The sequence below is a fragment of the Halichoerus grypus genome, chromosome 15, assembly GCF_964656455.1.
Source record: "Halichoerus grypus chromosome 15, mHalGry1.hap1.1, whole genome shotgun sequence".
NCBI lineage: Eukaryota > Metazoa > Chordata > Mammalia > Carnivora > Phocidae > Halichoerus > Halichoerus grypus.
The window spans coordinates 13,928,818-13,949,378 of NC_135726.1; the positions used below are offsets into that span (position 1 = coordinate 13,928,818).

At 40.7% G+C, this 20,561-nt stretch overlaps 1 protein-coding gene across 2 annotated transcripts in view; it reads left to right on the forward strand.

Moving 5' to 3' along the window:
* Positions 1 to 20,561, forward strand: part of IST1 (IST1 factor associated with ESCRT-III) — a 33,604-nt gene that overhangs the window by 7,611 nt on the left and 5,432 nt on the right. For both annotated transcript variants that reach the window (XM_036068636.2, XM_036068634.2), the window contains exons 2-6: positions 13,429 to 13,531; positions 13,935 to 14,115; positions 15,895 to 15,982; positions 19,528 to 19,611; positions 20,103 to 20,213. In XM_036068636.2, coding sequence (XP_035924529.1) covers positions 13,444 to 13,531; positions 13,935 to 14,115; positions 15,895 to 15,982; positions 19,528 to 19,611; positions 20,103 to 20,213 — 552 coding nt within the window. In that variant the 5' untranslated portion in view covers positions 13,429 to 13,443. The remainder of the gene's footprint in view (positions 1 to 13,428; positions 13,532 to 13,934; positions 14,116 to 15,894; positions 15,983 to 19,527; positions 19,612 to 20,102; positions 20,214 to 20,561) is intronic.

The window sequence follows — 20,561 nt, forward strand, 5'->3', positions numbered from 1 at the left end:
TAGTTTGGGGTCTAATGATTTATTTCATATATTGATAATTATTTAGGATAGATCTTTAGTTATTACCTTTGTGGTTTAATGTCATTGTCTTTTAAAATTTTTTTAATTTTTTAATTTTTTTTATTTTTAAAATATTTTATTTATTGGTCAGAGAGAGAGCACAGGCAGGGGCAGTGGCAGGCAGAGGGAGAAGCAAACTCCCTGCTGAGCAAGGAGCCCACGTGGAACTTGATCCCAGGACCCTGGGATCATGACCTGAGCTGAAGGCAGACGCTTAACTGACTGAACCACCCAGGCGTCCCTAATTTTTTTTATTTTTTAAAGATTTTATTTATTCGAGAGAGAGCAAGCACAAGCAGTAGGGAGAAGCAGACTCCCTGCTGAGCAGGAGGGTGGATGTGGGGCTCTATCCCAGGACCCTGGGATCATGACCTGAGCTGAAGGCAAATGAGGCCCTTAACCGACTCAGCCACCCACGCGCCCCATGTCATTGTCTTTAATTATTCATTTTTTTTGTAGAATAGGAATCTAATTTCTGAAAGTTGAAAATCCTTGAAACTTAGGTGTGCCTGACTGGGTCAGTCAGAAGAGCATGCGACTCTTGGTCTCTGGGTTGGGCGTATGAGCCCCAGGTTGGGTGTAGAGATTACTAAAAACATAAATTAAAAAACTTAATTGGGGCACCTGGGTGGCTCAGTCGTTAAGCGTCTGCCTTCGGCTCAGGTCATGATCCCAGGGTCCTGGGATCGAGCCCCACATTGGGCTCCCTGCTCCGTGGGAAGCCTGCTTCTCCTGCTCCCACTCCCCTGCTTGTGTTCCCTCTCTGGCTGTGTCTCTCTCTCTCTGTCAAATAAATAAATAAAATCTTAAAAAAAAAATTAATTAAAAACCCTTAAATCTTAACAAAATACTTTGGCAAATTATTTGTTTCCTTAAATTTAAAACAAAACTAAATTATGTAAGTCAGTGGAATTAAAAAACAATGTTACTTTTATTTTTCTTTTTCCTTTGGAATGGATTTTAATTTTAGATTCAATTTTTGTTTTATATGTGGGGTAATTACATTTTCTATTTCTTTGTGTCAGTTTTGGTAAGTTGAGTTTAAGAGATTTGTCCATTCTTGTTTGAATATATAGGTGTAAGTTGATAATGTCCCCTTTTAATTAATGTCTCTAGGATCTGTAATGATATTTCCCTCTTCATTCCTGATAGTTTATGTCCCCCCCCCCTTTTTTTTTTTGCCAGTTTTCTATAGACTTACAAGTTTTTTAAAGTAATCTTTACGTACATCATGGGGCTTGAACTCACCACCCTGAGATCAAGTGTCATATGCTCTACTGACTGAGCCAGTTGCCCCAAGATTTGTCAATTTTTTAAAAAGATTTTATTTGACAGAGCACATGAGTGGGGGGAGGGGCAGAGAGAGAGAAGCAGGTTCCCCACTGAGCAGGGAGCCTGATGTGGGGCTCTAAATCTTGGGGTGCCATGGTGGCTCAGTCGGTTAACCATCTTGCTTCAGCTCAGGTCATGATCTTGGGGTCCCAGGATCGAGCCCTGTGTCGGGCTCCCTGCTCAGTGGAGAGCCTGTTCTCTCTCTGCCCCTCCCTCCTGTTCTGCTCTCTCTCTCTCTCAATCTCTCTCTCTGTCAAATAAATAAGTAATTAAAAAATTTTTTTTTCTAGATAACCAGCATTTGGTTTTGTTGATTTTTCTGTAGTTTTCCTCTTCAATTTTATTGATTTTTTTGCCTTGTTTTTATTGTTTCCTCCTGCTTGCTTTGGGTTATAATAATTCTTTTTACAGTTCATTATGGTGGAAGCTTAGATTACTAACTTGAGACCTTTTTTTCTAATATAAGCATTTAGTGTTGTAAATTTCCCCTTAAGTACTGCTTTTTTATTTATTTTATTTTATTTTTTTAAAGATTTTATTTATGTGAGAGAGAGAGAGAGAAAGAGCATGAGAGGGGAGGGTCAGAGGGAGAAGCAGAGTCCCTGCTGAGCAGGGAGCCCCATGTGGGACTTGATCCTCGGACCCCAGGATCATGACCTGAGCCGAAGGCAGTCGCTTAACCAACTGAGCCACCCAGGTGCCCCTTAAGTACTGCTTTTTAAACTACATCCACAAATTACAATACTTTCATTTTCTTGCAGTTCAAACCTTTAAAACATGTTTTTCCTGCTTACAACTTCCTCTTTGACCTGTGGATTATGTAGAAGTGTGTTTAATTTTCAAGTGTTGGGAGATTTTCTGCTGTCTTGTTAACTGATTTCTAGTTCAGTTCCATATGGTTAAAGATCATACTCTGTGTGACTTCCGTTCTGTTTTGTTAAGATTATTTTGTACCCTGGGATATGGTCTATATTCAAGTATGTTCCATGTGCGTTACTGTGTTGGGTGGAGTGTTCTGTAACTATCACTGAGGTACAGTCGGTTGTTTGTGGTGTTCAGTTCTTGTATATCCTTGCTGATACTCTATCAGTTTGATCAGTTACTGGTGAAGGCATGTTGAAGTCTCCAGCTATAAATAGGGATTTGTTAATTTCTCCTTTCCTGTCTGTCACTACTTGCCTCATGTATTTTGAAGCTGTTTGTTAGGTGCATTCCCTGTTAGGATTGTTATATTTCCTTGGTGAATTCACTTTTATCATTATATAATTACAGCAGTATATAATACTCCTTTTTTATCCCTGGTTTTCCTTGTTCTGAAATCTACTCTGTCTAGCATTAGTATAGCCCCTCCAATTAAGTTTAACTTTCTTTTTTTAAAATTGAGTTATAGGGTGCCTGGGTGGCTCAGTCAGTTAAGCATCTGCCTTCAGCTCAGGTCATGATCTCAGGGTCCTGGGATCGAGTCCCACATCAGGCTCCCTGCTCAGCAGTGAGCCTGCTTCTCCCTCTGCCATTCCCACTGCTTGTGCTCTCTCTCTCTCTCTCTGTCAAATAAATAAATAAAATCTTTAAAAAATAAAATAAAATTGAGTTATAATCGACATAAAACATACTAGTTTCAGATATACAACGTAATGATTAGATGTTTGTGTATATTGTGAAATGATTGCCACAGTAAGACTAATAAACATCCATCACCATACATAGTTAACAAAATTTTTTTCTTGTGATAAGAACTTTTGTGTGTGTGTGTGTGATAAGAACTTTAAGGTCTACTCTCAGCAGTGAGAGTGTACAGTATGATTAATTTGTACATTTACATCCACATGACTTATTTATTTTATAACTGGAAGCTTGTACTGAAATGGGTGGAGGCGTGCAAAAAATGTAAACTTCCAACTTTCTTTTGGTGAGTGTGTGATAGACCTTTTTCATCCTTTTAAAAAAAAGTTTTATTAGAGAGTGCGCGTTCATGCACGAATGGGGGGAGGGGCAGAGGGAGAGGAACAAGCAGACTCTCCACTGAGCAGGGAGCCTAATGCGGGCCAATCCCAGGACCCTGGAATCATGACCTGAGCCAAAGGCAGATGCTTAACCGATTGAGCCACCCAGGCGCCCCAACTTGCTTTTTTTTAAAGCTTTCATTTATTTATTTATTTTTAAAGATTTTATTATTTGAGACAGCACAAGCAGGTAGGAGGGTCAGCGGGAGAAGCAGGGAGCCTGACGTGGGGCTCAATCCCAGGATCCCGAGATCATGACTCATGCCGAAGGCAGCCATTTAACTGACTGAGCCACCCATGCACCCCTTAAGATTTTATTGATTTATTTGAGAGAGAAAGAGGGAGCGTGTGAGTGATGGGAGGAGCAGAGGAAGAGGGACAAGCAGATTCCGTGTTGAGTGCGGAGCCCAGTGCAGTGCTTGATCTCATGACCCTGAGCTCATGACCTGAGCCAAAATCAAGAGTAGGATGCCTAACACACTGAGCCACCCAGGCATCCCTCATCCTTTTACTTTTAACATACTCATTTTATCATATCAAAGTGAGTTTCTTGTTGATAGTATATAGATGGGTCCTTTTTTGGACAGTCTCTTGTCTTTAAATTGTTTTTAGACCATTTCTATATAATTTTTTATGTAATTATTATATTTGAATTTAGGTCCACCATTTTATTATGTTTCCTGTTTTTTCCTCTGTTTTTCATTTCTGTTTCTGCTTTTGCCTTCTTTTGGGTTATTTGAACACTAGTATTCTAGTTTAAATTCTGGTTTTTGGTTTTGTTTTTTGTATAATATGTTTTACAGGTCACTGTAGGGATTATAATGGATGTACTTTCACAGTGTACCTAGAGTCAGTATTTTACCCCTTCCCCCCCCCCTTTTGTTTTTAAGATTTTATTTGACCCAGAGACAGTGAGGGAAGGAACACAAGCAGGGGGAATGGGAGAGGGAGAAGCAGGCTTCCTGCCGAGCAGGGAGCCTGATGTGGGGCTCAGTCTCAGGACCCTGGGATCATGACCCGAGCCGAAGGCAGACACCTAACAACTGAGCCACCCAGGCACCCCAGTATTTTACCACTTCCTGTGGAATATAGAGACATCCTATAGGTCACTTTACCCTGCTCCCTTTTTTCCATTATGTTTATCTTATGTACGTACATTGAAAACCCCATTAGACAATGTTACTAGTTTTGCTTTTAACTATAAAAAATGCATTTAAAGACACTCAAGAGGAGTCATCTATTATATTTCCCAGATATTTATATCTGTAATGTAAGTTATAGGTATTTTCCATTTTTTTCCTTTTTTTTTAATATTCCAGATTTCCTTCTGGTATCACTTCTGCTTGGAAAACTTTTTTTTTTTTTTAAGATTTTATTTATTTATTTGAGAGAGAGAATGAGAGAGAGAGAGCATGAGAGGGGGGAAGGTCAGAGGGAGAAGCAGACTCCCTGCTGAGCAGGGAGCCTGATGAGGACTCGATCCTGGGACTCCAGGATCATGACCTGAGCCGAAGGCAGTTGCTTAACCAACTGAGCCACCCAGGCACCCCTGCCTGGAAAACTTCTTAAGAGGTTTGTTGGTGACAGATTCTTTTATTAGTTTTCCCTCATCTGAGAATGACTTTATTTCACCTTCATTTTTGAAGGATATTTTCGGTGGATATAGAATTCCTGCTTAACAGTTCTTTCAGCAATTTAGAAATACTGTTCCAGAGGCACCTGGGTGGCTCAGTCGTTTGAGCGTCTGCCTTCGACTCAGGTCATGATCCCAGGATCCTGGGATCGAGCCCTGCATCAGGCTCTCTGCTCCGCGGGAGGCCTGCTTCTCCCTCTCCCACTCCCCCCTGCTTGTGTTCCTGCTCTCGCTGTGTCTCTGTCAAATAAATAAAATCTTAAAAAAAAAAAAAAGAAAAAGAAATACTGTTCCACTTCTCTTCAGCCTCTATGATTTCTGATGTGAAATTCATAGTCATTTGAATAGGTCATCTATAAGTAATGGATTTTTCTCTGGCTCCTTTCAGTATTTTATAAATTTATCTTTAGTTTTCAGCAGTTTGATGATGATAAGTCTGGGCATACATTTCTTTGGGTTTATTCTGTTTGGAATTCCCTAAGCTTTTTCAGTCTATACATTTATGCCATTTGCTAAATTTGGGAAGTTTTCAGCCTATAGTTTGCTTTTTTTTAAGATTTATTTTATAGAGAGTGTGTGTGCAAGCTGGGGGGAGGGGAAAAGGGAGAGAGGGAGAGAATCTCAAGTAGACTCCCAGCTGAGTGTGGAGCCCTATGTAGGGCTCGATATCATGACCCTGAGATTGTGACCTGAGCCAAAATCAAGAGTTGGATGCTTGACTGGCAGCCAGCCACCCAGGTGCCCCTTCAGCCTATAGTTTTTCACTATTTTTTGGTACCACACTTCTGGGACTCTGAGGACACAGATATTAGATCCTTTACTATTGCCCTACAGATCTCTGAGACTTTGTTCACTTTTTCAGTCTTTTTTTAATCTCTTTTTCAAATTTGATACTTTTTATTGATCTGTTTTCAGGTGCCCTGGCTCTTTCCTCTGTCATTTCCATTCTGCTATTGAGCCCATCAGTGAGTTTCTTACCTTGGTTATTGTTTTTTTCAATTCTAAAGTTTTGTTTGTTTTCTCTTTGTATCTTTTATTTCTTTCTCATTTCTTTTTTTTTAAAGATTTGTGAGAGCATGACTACGGGTGGGGGAGGGGCTGAGGGAGAGAATCTTCAAGGAGATAACCCACCGAGCATGGAGCCCGACGAGAGGTGCGATCTCCCCACCCAAGAGATCATGACCTCAGCCGAAACCAAGAGTTGGACACTGAATTGAATGAGCCGCCCAGGCACTCCCTTGCTTGTTTTTTAAAGACTACACATGTTGTTCTAAGTATAGCTAGTTCATTAATTCTGACTGCTGCGTCGTAGTCTGTTGTATGCTTCTGTCACATTTTATTTGTCCTCTTGTAATGGACACACAGTATTCTGCCACCTCCTTACTACCATAAGATCCTTTTTTTTTTTTTTTTTTTTAAAGATTTTATTTATTTGACAGTGAGAGACACAGCAAGAGAGGGAACACAAGCAGGAGGAGTGGGAGAGGGAGAAGCAGGCTTCCCGCCGAGCAGGGAGCCCGATGTGGGGCTCGATCCTAGGACCCTGGGATCATGATCTGAGCTGAAGGCAGATGCTTAATGACTGAGCCATCCAGGCGCCCCACCATAGGATTCTTATACATGTGTCTTCATGGCCCTTTCTACAAATTTCTTTGAGGGTATATGTTCAGGAATGGGATTGCCAGCTACCAAGGTATACATTTACTTTACACATTAAGGCATACATTTTATCAAATACTACTAGACAAATAGAGTATTATTCACCCTTGTAAAGGAAGGAAATCCTGTCACACGCTACAACATGGACTCAGACTTTACTAATACTCTTATATATGTCAGGATACATAAATATAAACAGCATGTTTTATTTATCCATTCATCTGTCAGTGAACATTTGGGTTACTTTCACCTCTTGACTATAGTGGATAATGCTGCTAGGAACATGGGTGTGCAAATATCTCTTTGAAATTTTATTTTCAGTTCTTTTGGATATATACTCAGAAGTGGGATTGCTGGATCATAAGGTAGTTCTATTTTCAGTTTTTTAAGGAACTACCATACTGTTTTCCATGGTGGTACTCCACTTTACAGTCTCACCAACAGTGGTACACAGGGGCCCCAGTTTTTTCCATATCCTTTCAAACACTTTTTTTCCTTTTTTTTTTTTTTTTTTAAGGTTTTATTTATTTGACAGAGCACAAATGGGGGGGAGCAGGAGAGGAAGCTACAGAGGAGGAAGAAGCAGGCTTTCCACTGATTAGGGAGCCTGATGCGGGACTCAATCCCAGGATGCTGGGATCATGACCTGAGACAAAGGCAGACATTTAACTGACTGAGCCACTGAGGCGCCCTTACCTTTTTTTTTAAAAAAGATTTATTTATTTTAGAGGTAGCACACAAGTTGGGGTGGACAGAGGGAGAGGGGGAGCAGACTTTGAGTGTGGAGCCCCACACTGGGGTCAATCCTGTGACCCTGAGATCATGACCCCAGCTGAAACAAAGAGTTGGTTGCTCTACCGACTGAGCCACCTGGGTGCCCCAGTTTTCTTTTTTTAGGCTGTTCATTTAACTTCAGTTTTCTAGTCTGGTTAGCTGAAATCTTAACTACAGTGTAAATCTGGGGTTGCTTTGTTAGATCTAAGTTCCTTCTTGTTTGGTCTTGTGTGTGTGTGCGTGTGTGTGTGTAGCCTTTATGCTTGATAACTTCTTCTCCAGAGCCACATAGCATCATTCCTCTGATGTATGTCCCTGGAGGCTCAGTCTTGTACACTGTGTCTATAGGCCCCTTTACTTTCTGCCTTCCAGTTGGGGGTAGATGGGAGGTACCAGGAGACCAGAGGGCAGGAGGAATGAGGGCTAGCTATTTATTTCCTTTCTCCTTTCCTGCCAGGTTGCTGCAAATTGTCTGCATGCCTCTACCAATGACCTTGATTCCTGTCTGGAGACCCTCTTCATATAGCTACTCATGCGAGGTGTCAGTTCCTCTTTTTTCCCTTTCAGGCCTGGATGTTAGTGGTTCTGGGGCAATACACTATCCTTTGTTGGTTTCTTTAAACCTTAGCCACACCTTTGTACATAGTCTATTAAATTCTTCTCAGGTTACCCAGGTTGTGGATGCTAATCTGTTTTCAGCTGGAATCCTGATTGTTAGAGTCCCTGAACAGGCCCTGTGATTTTACTTATTGTTCTAGATTTAAACAAAAAAATGTTATTAATGATAAGATCAGTAATTTGGGTTTATTTTTATCTGCCTTCCACAGGTTTACAGTAGGCTTTTGGAGTTTCTCTTTCCCAAACATCCCCAGCTAAAAGATGAAGAGTGAAATATAAACAACTTTGCCACACTTCAGTATTTTCAACTTCCTTCACAGAATTGGATTTCTGTTAGCAGCATAAAACATTTGTTAAGCACCCCTTTCAGAGAATTTTAGCACTTTTCTTCTTCAAAGTCCCTTTTCTTATGATTTGGGATCTTTTCCTTCCCAGGCTGTTTCAGCAGTCCTAAACTAGCATTTGTGGACACTGGCCATCTTCGGCAATATGTGAAATAAAGATGTCTTTACACTCTCTAGCATTTCATGTTGCTAAAACCACTCCTTTGTTACCCGTTTCCTCTGTTAACATGTGTCTTTCAGTGTCTGGCTCACTTTAAATGCCTATTCTGATGAATTAATTTTTTTGGTAAACTTAATTTTCCTAAATATGTATTAATGTATTAATCAGCTCTACTCTTTTCATGTCCTCATTAACTTTTGCTTTTTTTTGAGATGGGGAGATGTATTGTTTTTGCTTTGACTTTTTTTTTTTTTAAAGATTTTATTTATTTGTCAGAGAGTACAAGCAGGGGGAGCGGCAGGCAGAGGGAGAAGCAGGCTCCCTGCTGAGCAAGGAGCCTGATGGGACTTGATCCCAGGACCCCGGGATCATGACCTGAGCCAAAGGCAGCCGCTTAAATGACAGAGCCACCCAGGTGTCCCTTTATTTTATTATTTTTTTAAGATTTTATTTATTTATTTGTCAGAGCAAGAACAAGCATGGGTAGTGGCAGGCAGAGGGAGAAGCAGGCTCCCTTCTGAGCAAGGAGCCTGATGCAGGACTCGATCCCAGGACCCTGGGATCATGACCTAAGCTGAACCTACTTAACTTACTGAGCCACCCAGGTGTCCCTCCTTTGACTTTTAAAAAAAGTTTCTTGTTCCTGACAGAACTCTCCCTTTGTCCCTTTTCCCCTTCAGCATAGTTTTCTAAAGGGCTCCTCTCCCTTCCTTCTAAAATTCTTCTCTCCCAGGCATTCCCTTTCCAAGACTTCATTTGTGCATTTCAGATGCACTTTAGTGTTCCTTCTTAGGAGTCTGGGCATTTGTCTCTGGCGGTAAAAAGCTAGGGGACTTTTTATTTCTGGTTGTGGTTTTACATCCATAGTAGACGTGCTGCTAGTTTTCCTCTTTTGTCCTCCACAAACTGTGTTGCCTATTTTGCTTTCTGCTAAGGCATGTGGCTTTTGCTTTGTGCATAGGAGAGTGCCTGATAGGAATTGTTAGTTTGTTCTTATGTTTGTTGAGTGATATTTGCTATTGCCTTCATCTTAAAGGTAAGGAAAATGATGCTCAGAGTAGTTAAATGGCATGGGGCAAAGGCTATTAAGAACAGAAGTTAGGATTGATAATCAAGCCTCTGTTAACCTTTGCTGCATTGCTTGTCTGTAGAGTCCTCTTTACACTTCAAGCCTAGTGCACATCCCTTCTCTTCTTGGAAGCTTCCCAGAGCTCCATGGCAGAATGGATGTTCTCCTCCATAGCTCTCCCCTTGCGCTGGCCCTCGATGGAAGAGCATCTGAGTTAGGAGGGTTATCAAGACCATGTTTACATTTTTAATCACAGTTGTAATATTTTTGCTAAGTGGTCACCCTGTGTGGGTAATGTTGCATTTGGGCTTTGAACCCAGATCCTGCCACTCATCTGTGGTGAGACAGATGAGCTGATGGATATGAAGGCCAGGACCTGGCACGCAGTGAGATTTCTCCTCTGTGCTCCTTTTCTTGCATTAGCTCTTCATCATAGGCCTTGCACACAGTGTGCGTGTACTTTCTTTTTAATGTTTGTTTATTTGTCAAAGGAGATGGTCATAAATTACTGGACAATTGTAAGCACTTTTTTGGTGCTCAGTAATGCACCATACTTATTTTTCTTTGTAGTTTTTGACATTCTCTGCCACCCACCTCTGGCAACCACCAGTCTGTTCTCTGTATGTATGAGCGTGTGGGTGGTTGTTTTTTTTTTTCCAGATTCCACATATATTCCACTTACGATAAGGTGATCTTTGTTATTGTTTTCTGATGAGTTAATACTTTGTTTTTCTAAGGAGGCAATGAATTTATATTATTATTATTATTTTTTTTTTAAAGATTTTATTTTATTTATTTGACAGAGAGAGACACAGTGAGAGAGGGAACACAAGCAGGGGGGGAGTGAGAGAGGGAGAAGCAGGCTTCCCGCCGAGCAGGGAGCCCGATGTGGGGCTCGATCCCAGGACCCTGGGATCATGACCTGAGCCGAAGGCAGACGCTTAACGACTGAGCCACCCAGGCGCCCCTATTATTTGTCTTTTAATAGAAATTCTAAGTTCTGTGCTTTCTGAGGTGGGTTTGATTTTTAATATTAGCTCTCCTGTTAGTCTTAACTCATTGGGTTTGGAAAGAGTTTACGTACAGTAATAATTAAATCTTTTTTCTTTTTAGTCCAGCCTTTGTTTATATGTATATTTGCTTTTTTAAACTCAGAATTTGGGGTCATACTTCATATATGTAGTTCTGCCTTTTCAACTAATATCATTGATATATTTTCACATCAGTAAATACTTTTTAAATATTTAATGGCTACATAAAATTCCATCACAAATATACTATAGTTTAATAAGCAATATTCATTATTCTAATTTTTTGGTCTTAAAATGTGCTGATAAATATTTTTATATAAAAGTCTGAATGAAGCTCTGTTTCTTTAGGCTAAGTTCCTAGGAGTAGAATTAATAGGTCAAAATGTGTATGTTTTTAAGCCTTTTGAAAATATTTATAATACTGAAGTTTAGTTCTCATATATATTGATGCATCACAAAATCAATGCTTATAGATTAGTTAAGAACCACAGAGAAATCATGACATTTTTCTGTCATACCTTGTGACTCTACAATAACCCCTGATTTTGTTATCTTTTATCTTCAAAACAGTATCCAAGCAAATGGCCAAAGAGGTTAACCCCTTATAATAAACTCCAGAGCAGCACTTATTTACTTATTTTGTAGTTACTGAGGTGATAGTTTTCTCTAACTAGACTGTGAACTCCATGAGGGCAATAACCATGTCTGTTTTTCAGTGCCAGTGTGTCTAGCTCCTGTCACAGTATTGTAGACAATCAATGAATATTTGTTGAAAGGAATTGAAAAATATATAGTATAATTTTTTGTGCTGAAATGCTATAGGAGCATATGATTAAGATTGTTTACTTGGGTTTTGAGTTTAGATGCACTTAGATTTTATTCTTCATTCTGCCGCTTAGTTGCTGGTTGATCCTGGGCCAGTGCCTGGTACAGCAAGTGATAGTACTAATTACTGTTTTTCTGGTTGTCCCATCCATCTCTGGTTATGAAGGCCCTGAAAACAAGGATATTGTCTGGATCTAGTTAGCACCAGAACCTACCACAGCACCTGTTCTCTTATAAATAATTGTCAAATTGAAGTTTTGAATTTATGATTGTGAGAGATGTTATGGCATAAACTGTAGTTAATGCCATTCTTCACCTGTACTGAACTTGTGTTCCTCTGAAAGTTTCTTGTTCTCTCTGGTACCTGGAGTTTGGATACAGCACTTCCTCTGCCTGGGGTAGTCACATCCTCTTTTTACCTTATACTTAATTTGTTTGTCCTTTAGGACCCAACTTAGACTTTCCTTCTCCTGGAAAGTATTCTGTAATGTCTCTAAGATTGGGTGTCTTTTCTCTAGAATTAGGTTTTTTAATCTTGGCACTACTGACATTTGGGCTGGATAATTTTTTATTTGTGGAGGCCATGTTGTGGGGGAGTGTCCTGTTGATTGTAGAATGTTTAGCAGCTGTATTCCTGGCATCTACCCACCAGATGCCAGTAGCATCCCTTCCAATCGTGACAACCCAGCATGTCTCCAGTCATTGCCAAATGTCCCATATGGGACAAAGTCTCTTTCAGTTGAGAACCACTCTAAAATTACACTTTTTACCAAATAGTATTATAGTTGCCAGATTTTCGTAAGCTGTTTTTTTCCAGTAGAATATAAGTTCCTTTGAGGGCAAGGACTGTACTTTTTTTTTTTGTAAATCTTCAGCATTTAGCTATTGTCTGATGTAGAAATATTCGGTATTTGTTGAGTGGGTTGAATATAATTCAGTGTAATGGTTCCCAGATATTTCATGACATACAAGCCCCGTTGTAAACTGAGACTTAGGTTAATTATTAAATATATAAAGGCTTCTGGAGGTTATTAGTGGTTTATGCACAAGCGGACAAATATCCCTAGTGTTTTTCCTTACATTGGATATCTTTTTTGGTTTGTCTGTTTATTGATTAGTTTATTAGACCTAGCTTTTGTTTGGATGTTATATGTTTTGAAGTTCAAGTCCAGAATTCATTGGGAGACATAGAATTTGCGCTGTCTCAATATGGAATGCACAATGGTATATCCCCTTGTGGGTGGAGGGGAGTGGTTTTGTTGACTATAACTTTGCTGTTCATTTCAGAGTCTTGGTAAATAGCCTTCTGTTGTTAAATTTTATAGAGCAGTTTTTTTCTTGGATTTTTCATCCCTTTGTATATTTCTTTGCAAGTCAGTAAATATTAATATTTTTGTGATCTTGGGCACTGGCTTTTTCCCACAGGCTGAGACTTAGTAGGAGGACTTGAGGAACTAATGGGAGAATATTTTTGAATTTGGTTCTAAATATGATAGTCTTTCCTCATCACTGCCCTGATGAGATTTTTGGGACAGGTAGGAGTCCTTCCTGCTGCTGCTTTGTCTTTTTATCAACCCACTCCTACACCAATATATAGATACTCATTTTATCCATTACCAGATTCTTTTAGCTCTGCCTTCAAGCTAGATCTCAAATCCAGTCATGCTACCCTAGTCTAAGGTATTTCCATCTCTTCCATCTCTATAGTAATAGCCTTCTCTCCTTGGTCCTCTTGCTTCTATTATTACCCTCCCCCAATCAGTTCTCCACACAAACCAAAATGATCTTCAAGAAATGTGAATCAGATCATATTGTTTTGCCTGTATTAGGAAACCATTCTGGTTTATACTGTCAGCTAATCCACCCTCTAACTGGAATAATTTCAGCTTGAAAGTAGTAACTGTGCTTATCTTTTCCCAGGAGGAACAGCACAGCATGCTGGGCTCTGGATTTAAAGCTGAGCGTTTACGAGTCAATTTGCGATTAGTCATAAACCGTCTTAAACTATTGGAGAAAAAAAAAAGTGAGTAATGCATGATTGCCATATATTTTCTTTCCCAAAATCACTGGGGTCTCCCATCCTAATATTAGCTCTGTGAGGCTAGTACTGTGAAGTCTTAGGGATCCCATATCCTTTAAGCTTTAGATAATTATTGCTGCTCTTTGTGACAAGTTAGATTGAATCATTCTGTTGCAGGGAATTGGTAACATGACTCCTGAGGTAAATTTGTGGCTATAACAGCAATATTCTCACCTAGACAAAGGAGCAAATTCTCGAGACTAGATGAGTTGGGACTAGATTTGGTAAAAGACAAGTGAGCTAGGCATGTACTAGAAACACCCAATTCACTCCTGGGGTAGAAGTCTCCTGCAGGCCAGGGCCCAGTGTACTGCTGCTGTGTGAGTGGATGGGATTTGTGCCTTAGCGGAACTGGCCCAGAAAGCAAGGAAAGAGATTGCTGACTATCTGGCTGCTGGGAAGGATGAACGAGCTCGGATCCGAGTGGAGCATATTATCCGAGAAGACTACCTTGTGGAGGCCATGGAAATTCTGGAGCTGTATTGTGATTTGCTGCTGGCTCGGTTTGGTCTCATCCAGTCTATGAAGTAAGATAATTTTGTCTTTTTTTTTTAAACTTAAATTTAGGTATGATTTATAGAAAAAAACTGTGCATATGTATACAGTTTGATGAGTTTGGACATATGCATACACCTGCATAGCATACCATCACCACAATCAAGGTAATAAACATTTGTTACCTCTAGAAGTTTCCTTGTGTCCCCCCCACACACTCTTTTTTGATAAGAACACATGACATCAGATCCCTACCCTCTTAACATTTTTTTTTTTTTAGATTTTATTTATTTGACAGCACAAGCAGGGGGAGCAGCAGGCAGAGGGAGAGGAAGAAGCAGGCTCCCCGCTGAGCAAGGAGCCCAATGCAGGACTCGATCCCAGGACCCTGGGACCATGACCTGAGCCAAAGGCACTTAACCGACTGAGCCACCCAGGCATCCCCCTCTTAACATTTTTAAAAAAGATTTATTTATTTATTTTAGAGAGAAAGAGCACGCATGCACCAGGAGGGAGGGGGTGGAGGAGCAGAGGGAGAGAATCCAAAGCAGACTCCGCGGTAAGCGTGGAGCCTGACAGGGGCCTTGATCTTACAACTGTGAGATCATGACCTGAGCCGAAACCAAGTGTCAGACACTTAACCAGCTGAGCCACCCAGGCGCCCCTCTACTCTCTTAACATTTTTAAGTGCCTAGTATAGTATTGTTAACTGTATGCACAGTGTTGTTCAGTAGGTTTCTAGAACTTCATCTTGTATAACTGTAATGAAATGAAATAAGATATTTTGAAGACCTAGATCAAATCACCTTTTTGAGAAAGGGATTTTGAGAAGGGAGTAATACCAGTCTACTGCATGTGGGGGGCTAGAACTAGGGGGACTACTTCACATAGCCAAGGACCTTTTTCCTAATACCTTTGCTGGAAGGACTGATCTCCATGTAAACCACTGAAAAGAAAATAAAGACTCTGAAATCAAAAGGTCTAAGTTTGGGGCGCCTGGGTAGCTCAGATTTAGGCGTCTGCCTTCGGCTCAGGTCATGATGCCAGGGTCCTGGGATCGAGTCCCACGTCGGGCTCCTGGCTCGGCGGGGAGCCTGCTTCTCCCTCTCCCTCTGTCTCCCCGCCTGCTCATGCTCTCTCTCTCTCTGTATCTCTGTGTCTCAAATGAATAAATAAAAAAGATCTTTTAAAAAAAAAAAAAAGGTCTAAGTTTGAGTCTTGGCTCTACCATTTCCTGACTTTGTGACCTTGGGCTTGTCAGAGATTCCCCAGAAGTAAAATAGGATGATAAAAATGGCTAGAAGCCCTAGAATTATTTGTGAGAATCCAATGAGATTTGTGAAAGAACTTTAGAGGCTATCAAACATATGATACAAATTCTGGGGTTTTGTTGGTTTGTTTTAAAGAATTTTTTTTTTTAAAGATTTTATTTAGGTGTGCCTGGGTGGCTCAGTCGGTTAAGTGTCTGCCTTCAGCTCAGGTTATGATCCCAGGGTCCTGGGATTGAGTCTGATATCAGGCTCCCTGCTCAGTGGGGAGTCTGTTTCTCCCTCTGCCTCTGCTCCTCCCCTGCTCGTGCTCTCTCTGGCTTACTGTCTCAAATAAATAAAATCTTTAAAAAAATTTTTATTCATTTGAGAGAGCACGAGCAGGGGAGGAGCAGAGGGAGAGGGAGAAGCAGACTCCCCACCGAGCAGGGAGCCCAATACGGAGCTTAATCCTGGAACTCTGGGACGATGACCTGAGCCACCCAGGTGCCCCTGTTTTCTTTTAAAGAATATTAAATTTTATTAATTTTTTTCTTTAATTAGGGAACTAGATTCTGGTCTGGCTGAATCCGTGTCTACACTGATATGGGCTGCTCCTCGGCTCCAGTCAGAAGTGGCTGAGTTGAAAATAGTGAGTACAGTGAATTTCAGTGATGTCTGAGGTTTGTCATATTTTTAGGTTGGTTAACAAAATTCACTTCTGCTTATTTGACCAGATATTTTGTACCCCTTTCATGGTGTCTTTGAAACAGGCTTTATAAATTTGTCTCTACCTCCTTTTCAGGCCTTGTATAATGCAACAGAACAGTGTTTTCAAACTTAAATAATTTTTTTTAAGGAGCAAAGTTTTGTGTATCTCCAGTTTTGTCTTGTTTTTATTGTAATGTTAGTTAAGTATATTCAAATAGAAAAGTTCTTAAGCAACTGTAAACCAGTAAAGTTAAAATAACATTAACTTAAGGTGACAGATGTTTTGCTTCATTAATTTCACAAATATTCATCGGGTGTATGTTACAAGTGAGGTGGGCACTGAGGGTACAGTAGTGAGCAAAACATGACACCAGCCCTACTCTTGTGGGTTTAAAATCTAGCAGAAGAGATAGACGTTAAAAACTTCCCCATCACAACATGGATGTGGCACTGACTGCTAGGATACAAATTCAGTTGAGTTGTTCTCTCCTATTTTCTGCATCTTTGCCTTTTTTGTTTTATTCTCTAGATTGTCTCAGTCATCTCCTGACCCATCTTTTGAGATTTCCTGGTCTTCTGTATGTTTTTATTTTTAAGAGCTCTTTCTAATTCTTTATTTGAATACTTCATAGTCTGTTGCTTTTGTTTCATAGCTGTAATGTCTTTTAACTGAGAATATTAGTTTCTTATTAACTTTTCTTGTTCCTTTTTTTTTTTTTTTAAGATTTTATTTATTTGCGAGAGAGAGAATGAGAGACAGAGAGCATGAGAGGGGGAGGGTCAGAGGGAGAAGCAGACCCCCTGCTGAGCAGGGAGCCCGATGTGGGACTCGATCCCGGGACTCCAGGATCACGACCTGAGCTGAAGGCAGTCGCTTAACCAACTGAGCCACCCAGGCGCCCTCTTGTTCCATTTTCTTGTTCTCTTTCTTTGTTTTAGACTATTTTGTAGTAGAGGCTTTTCACAGAAGTTTGGTGACCCTTGATTGTTGGTTTATATTTGAAAGTGAGGCATTTAAAAAGCGGCTTGGAATCTCTTGTGTGCCTGAGGGGGCTTATTGCCAGATGCCTTCACTATTGAATGATCTAAGCCCTTTCTTAAGGGAACTCCAGAGTACCAGGAACTAGTTTTTTTCCTCGGTATGGTCATTTCCTTCAGAGAGGAATCCTCTTTTTTTACCTTGAGGTTATAAGCTGGCAGAATTTCTGAGAACCAGAGGAGAAGGAAGCCAAAGGTCTCATTCTTCTCTTTTAGAAGACTTATACGTAATTTTTCTATTGTCATTATGTGTCTCTGCTCTCTGCTATGCTTGGAGTTCAGAATCCCTTTAGTCTAACCTCACCAGAGAGTAAGCCTCCTGTATTCTGATCTGGTAGGGCTGGGAGTCAGAGTTTTGTGAGTAGAGGAATGGTGGGAGAGTAGAGGCAACTGCTCCTCCTTTTAGCTCACGACCCCGAGATCGAGAGTCCCATACTCCACCGACTGAGCCAGCGAGGTGCCTCAGAGGCAGCTGCTGCTTATACAGACTTTTAACCTCAGTCTCTGTCTCTCTCTTTTTTTTTTAAGTTTTTATTTAAGTAATCTCTACACCCAATGTGGGGCTTGAACTCATGACCCTAGATCGAGAGTTGCATGCTCCTCCAGCTGAGCCAGCCAGGCGTCCCAACCTCAGTTTCGTTGTAACCTCTCCTGTATTCTTCCTTTATATTAAAATTTATTCAAGATGAAACACATTTACATGATTTTAAAAAGGTGAACTCATAAAGGAACTAGAAGAAAACTAGGCAGATTTAAAAAAATGATCTCATAGTGGAAAAGTCCATAAAACCCGAAAGCCATAAACAAAGAGCAATAAATTAAGAAAAATAAAAAATTCCTGCATAATATAAAGCAACCAAGAACTGTTATTTAAAAGACAAATGACAGGGGCGCCTGGGTGGCTCAGTCCGTTAAGCGGCTGCTTTCGGCTCAGGTCATGATCCTGGGGTCTTGGGATCGAGCCCCACATCCGGCTCCCTGCTCAGCGGAGAGCCTGTTTCTCCCTCTCCATCTGCCTGTCACTCTGCCTACTTGTGCTCTCTCTCTGTCAAATAAATAAATAAAATCTTTAAAAAAAAAAAAAAAAAAAAAAAAGACAAATGACAACCTTAAGTCATAAGTACCAGGTCTACATACTGAACAATGAGTGCCTCCTTACTGAACTCTCAGATGTTGGGGCCACTCTGGTTCAATGCCTGCCTGGATTTTTTGAATCTTCTTCCTACACATACTTTGGTTTCTTTTAGTCTATTCAGCTTAGGGTTTTGTTCAGAACACAGATCTGATTCTGTCACTACCCCTTGCTTTAAAGCCCTTTAGTAGCTGCTGTTTTTATGATGGAAACAATTCCTAATATGGCCTACATAGTTCCGCATTGTGTGGCCCCTTTATGCCTTTCTTTCTTCATTTCCTTTTTTGTGTGTGTGTGTGTGTTTTTGTTGTTTTTTTTTAAGATTTTATTTATTTATTTATTTGACAGAGACAGCTAGAGAGGGAACACAAACGGGGAGTGGGAGAGGGAGAAGCAGACTCCTGGCTGAGCAGGGAGCCCGACGCGGGGCTCGATCCCAGGACCCTGAGATCATGACCTGAGCCGAAGGCAGACGCTTAACGACTAAGCCACCCAGGCGCCCTCTTTCTTCATTTCCTATCACACTTCTCCCTGGGGCTCAACACTGACTTTATTTCAGCTTGAGGATTGACCCTGTTTTTCTACCTGAGGCCTTTGCACATGCTGTTTTCTTTTCCTAGAATGTTCTTCCCTCCCTCTTAACTCCTAGTCATCCTTTACATCTCAGTGAAGCATCATCCCTTTCTTCAGGAAGCCTTACCTTTTTTTTTTTTTTTTTTAAGATTTTATTTGAGAGAGAGAGAACAAGTGGGAGGGGCAGAGGGAAGGGAGAGGAAGAGAGGATCTCGAACAGACTCTGCGCTGAGGAAGGAGCCCAGTTCGGGGCTTGTTCCCACAACCCTGAGATCATGACCTGAGCTGAAACCAAGAGTTGGACGCTTAACCAACTAAGCCACCCAGGCTTCCCCTTACATGACGTTTTTGATCAGATCTAACTTCACTGTTGTAAGTTATTGACAGTGTGTGTACTTTCACTTGGTGATACTTAACTGTGGCTACATTTGTATCTTTATTTGTGTGACTGAGTAATGACTGGTTTCCTCAGAGATTCTAAGACTTTAAGAGTAGGAACAATGTCTGTTTTTGTTTATTGTGTTTATAGCATATGTCATAATGTCTATGAGAGAATTTGGCACATAGTTACAGCTCGATGGATGGATAAACAAATATGAACTAACAATGTATCCCTTAAAAGTTTTACAGGCCTGGGTTTTTTTGAAATCCTGTAATAGAAGCATGGTTACTGTTGATAGGAAGCTTGAAGCAGTCTGTAAGAATGGTTTCCACTTTCATTTACTGTTGTTTTTTCTCTATAGGTTGCTGATCAGCTCTGTGCCAAGTATAGCAAGGAATACGGCAAGTTATGTAGGACCAACCAGATTGGAACTGTGAATGACAGGGTAATGAGCATACTTAACATGATGCAGTAGACAGGGTGTGGGCATGTTATCTTGGCTTGATTGTAGTGGGTCCTACTGTATGGCTGAGTTAATCTAGGGTTGCATATTTTATAGTGAGGGTGAGAAAGCTCTCTGGCTGGCTGTGCAGTCAGCTCCTTACCCCTTCCCTAAACCTCTGATTGTGAGGCCCCCAGTCCTTTGTGCCCCTTGTGATTTGTGCATGTAGAAGCAAGGTGATGAAGAGTGGGTGAATTCAAATGTGGAAGGCAGCATTATCAGTCTTACCAACACCTGGGTCATGTGTAACCAGAGACCATGAGAGGGGCATGGGTTTGTAATAATGCTTTGTGACTGAAAAAAAAATGATTTAACCGGTCAGAACCTCCTTTTTCCTCAATTAATTTACCTGTAAAATAAGAGGAACAAAGTTTAAAAGTGAGTCAGGTTAGGCTGATTGGCATAGATTTTAACCCTGGGTCTTTTACTTACAGCTAATGCACAAACTGAGTGTGGAAGCCCCACCCAAAATCCTGGTGGAGAGATACCTGATTGAAATTGCTAAGAACTACAATGTGCCCTATGAGCCTGACTCTGTGGTCATGGTGAGTAGAGTGTCTTTCAGAGTACAGAGGGGGAAATGAGTCTCTGGATATCATTTTCTTAAAAAATAATCCTATCCTTTGCACTAAAGTTTGTGTGTGGGAGATTAAGCCTTTGTCCAATTAGTGCCTTTTTGGGTAATGATAAATATGCCTGCATTTCTCAAAGAGTATTAAAGGATCAGATGAGATGAATGACTGGAAGGCACTTAGAAAAGGTACAAACCTCGATGCAAATACAGAATGGCACTATTGCTGCTTTTCGATGAAGTTCAAGGAATTGAAGCAAGAAATGCCCCAAGACCCCGAATGGATTCTAAAACTATTAGGTGCCTGCCGCCGTGTGTTAGA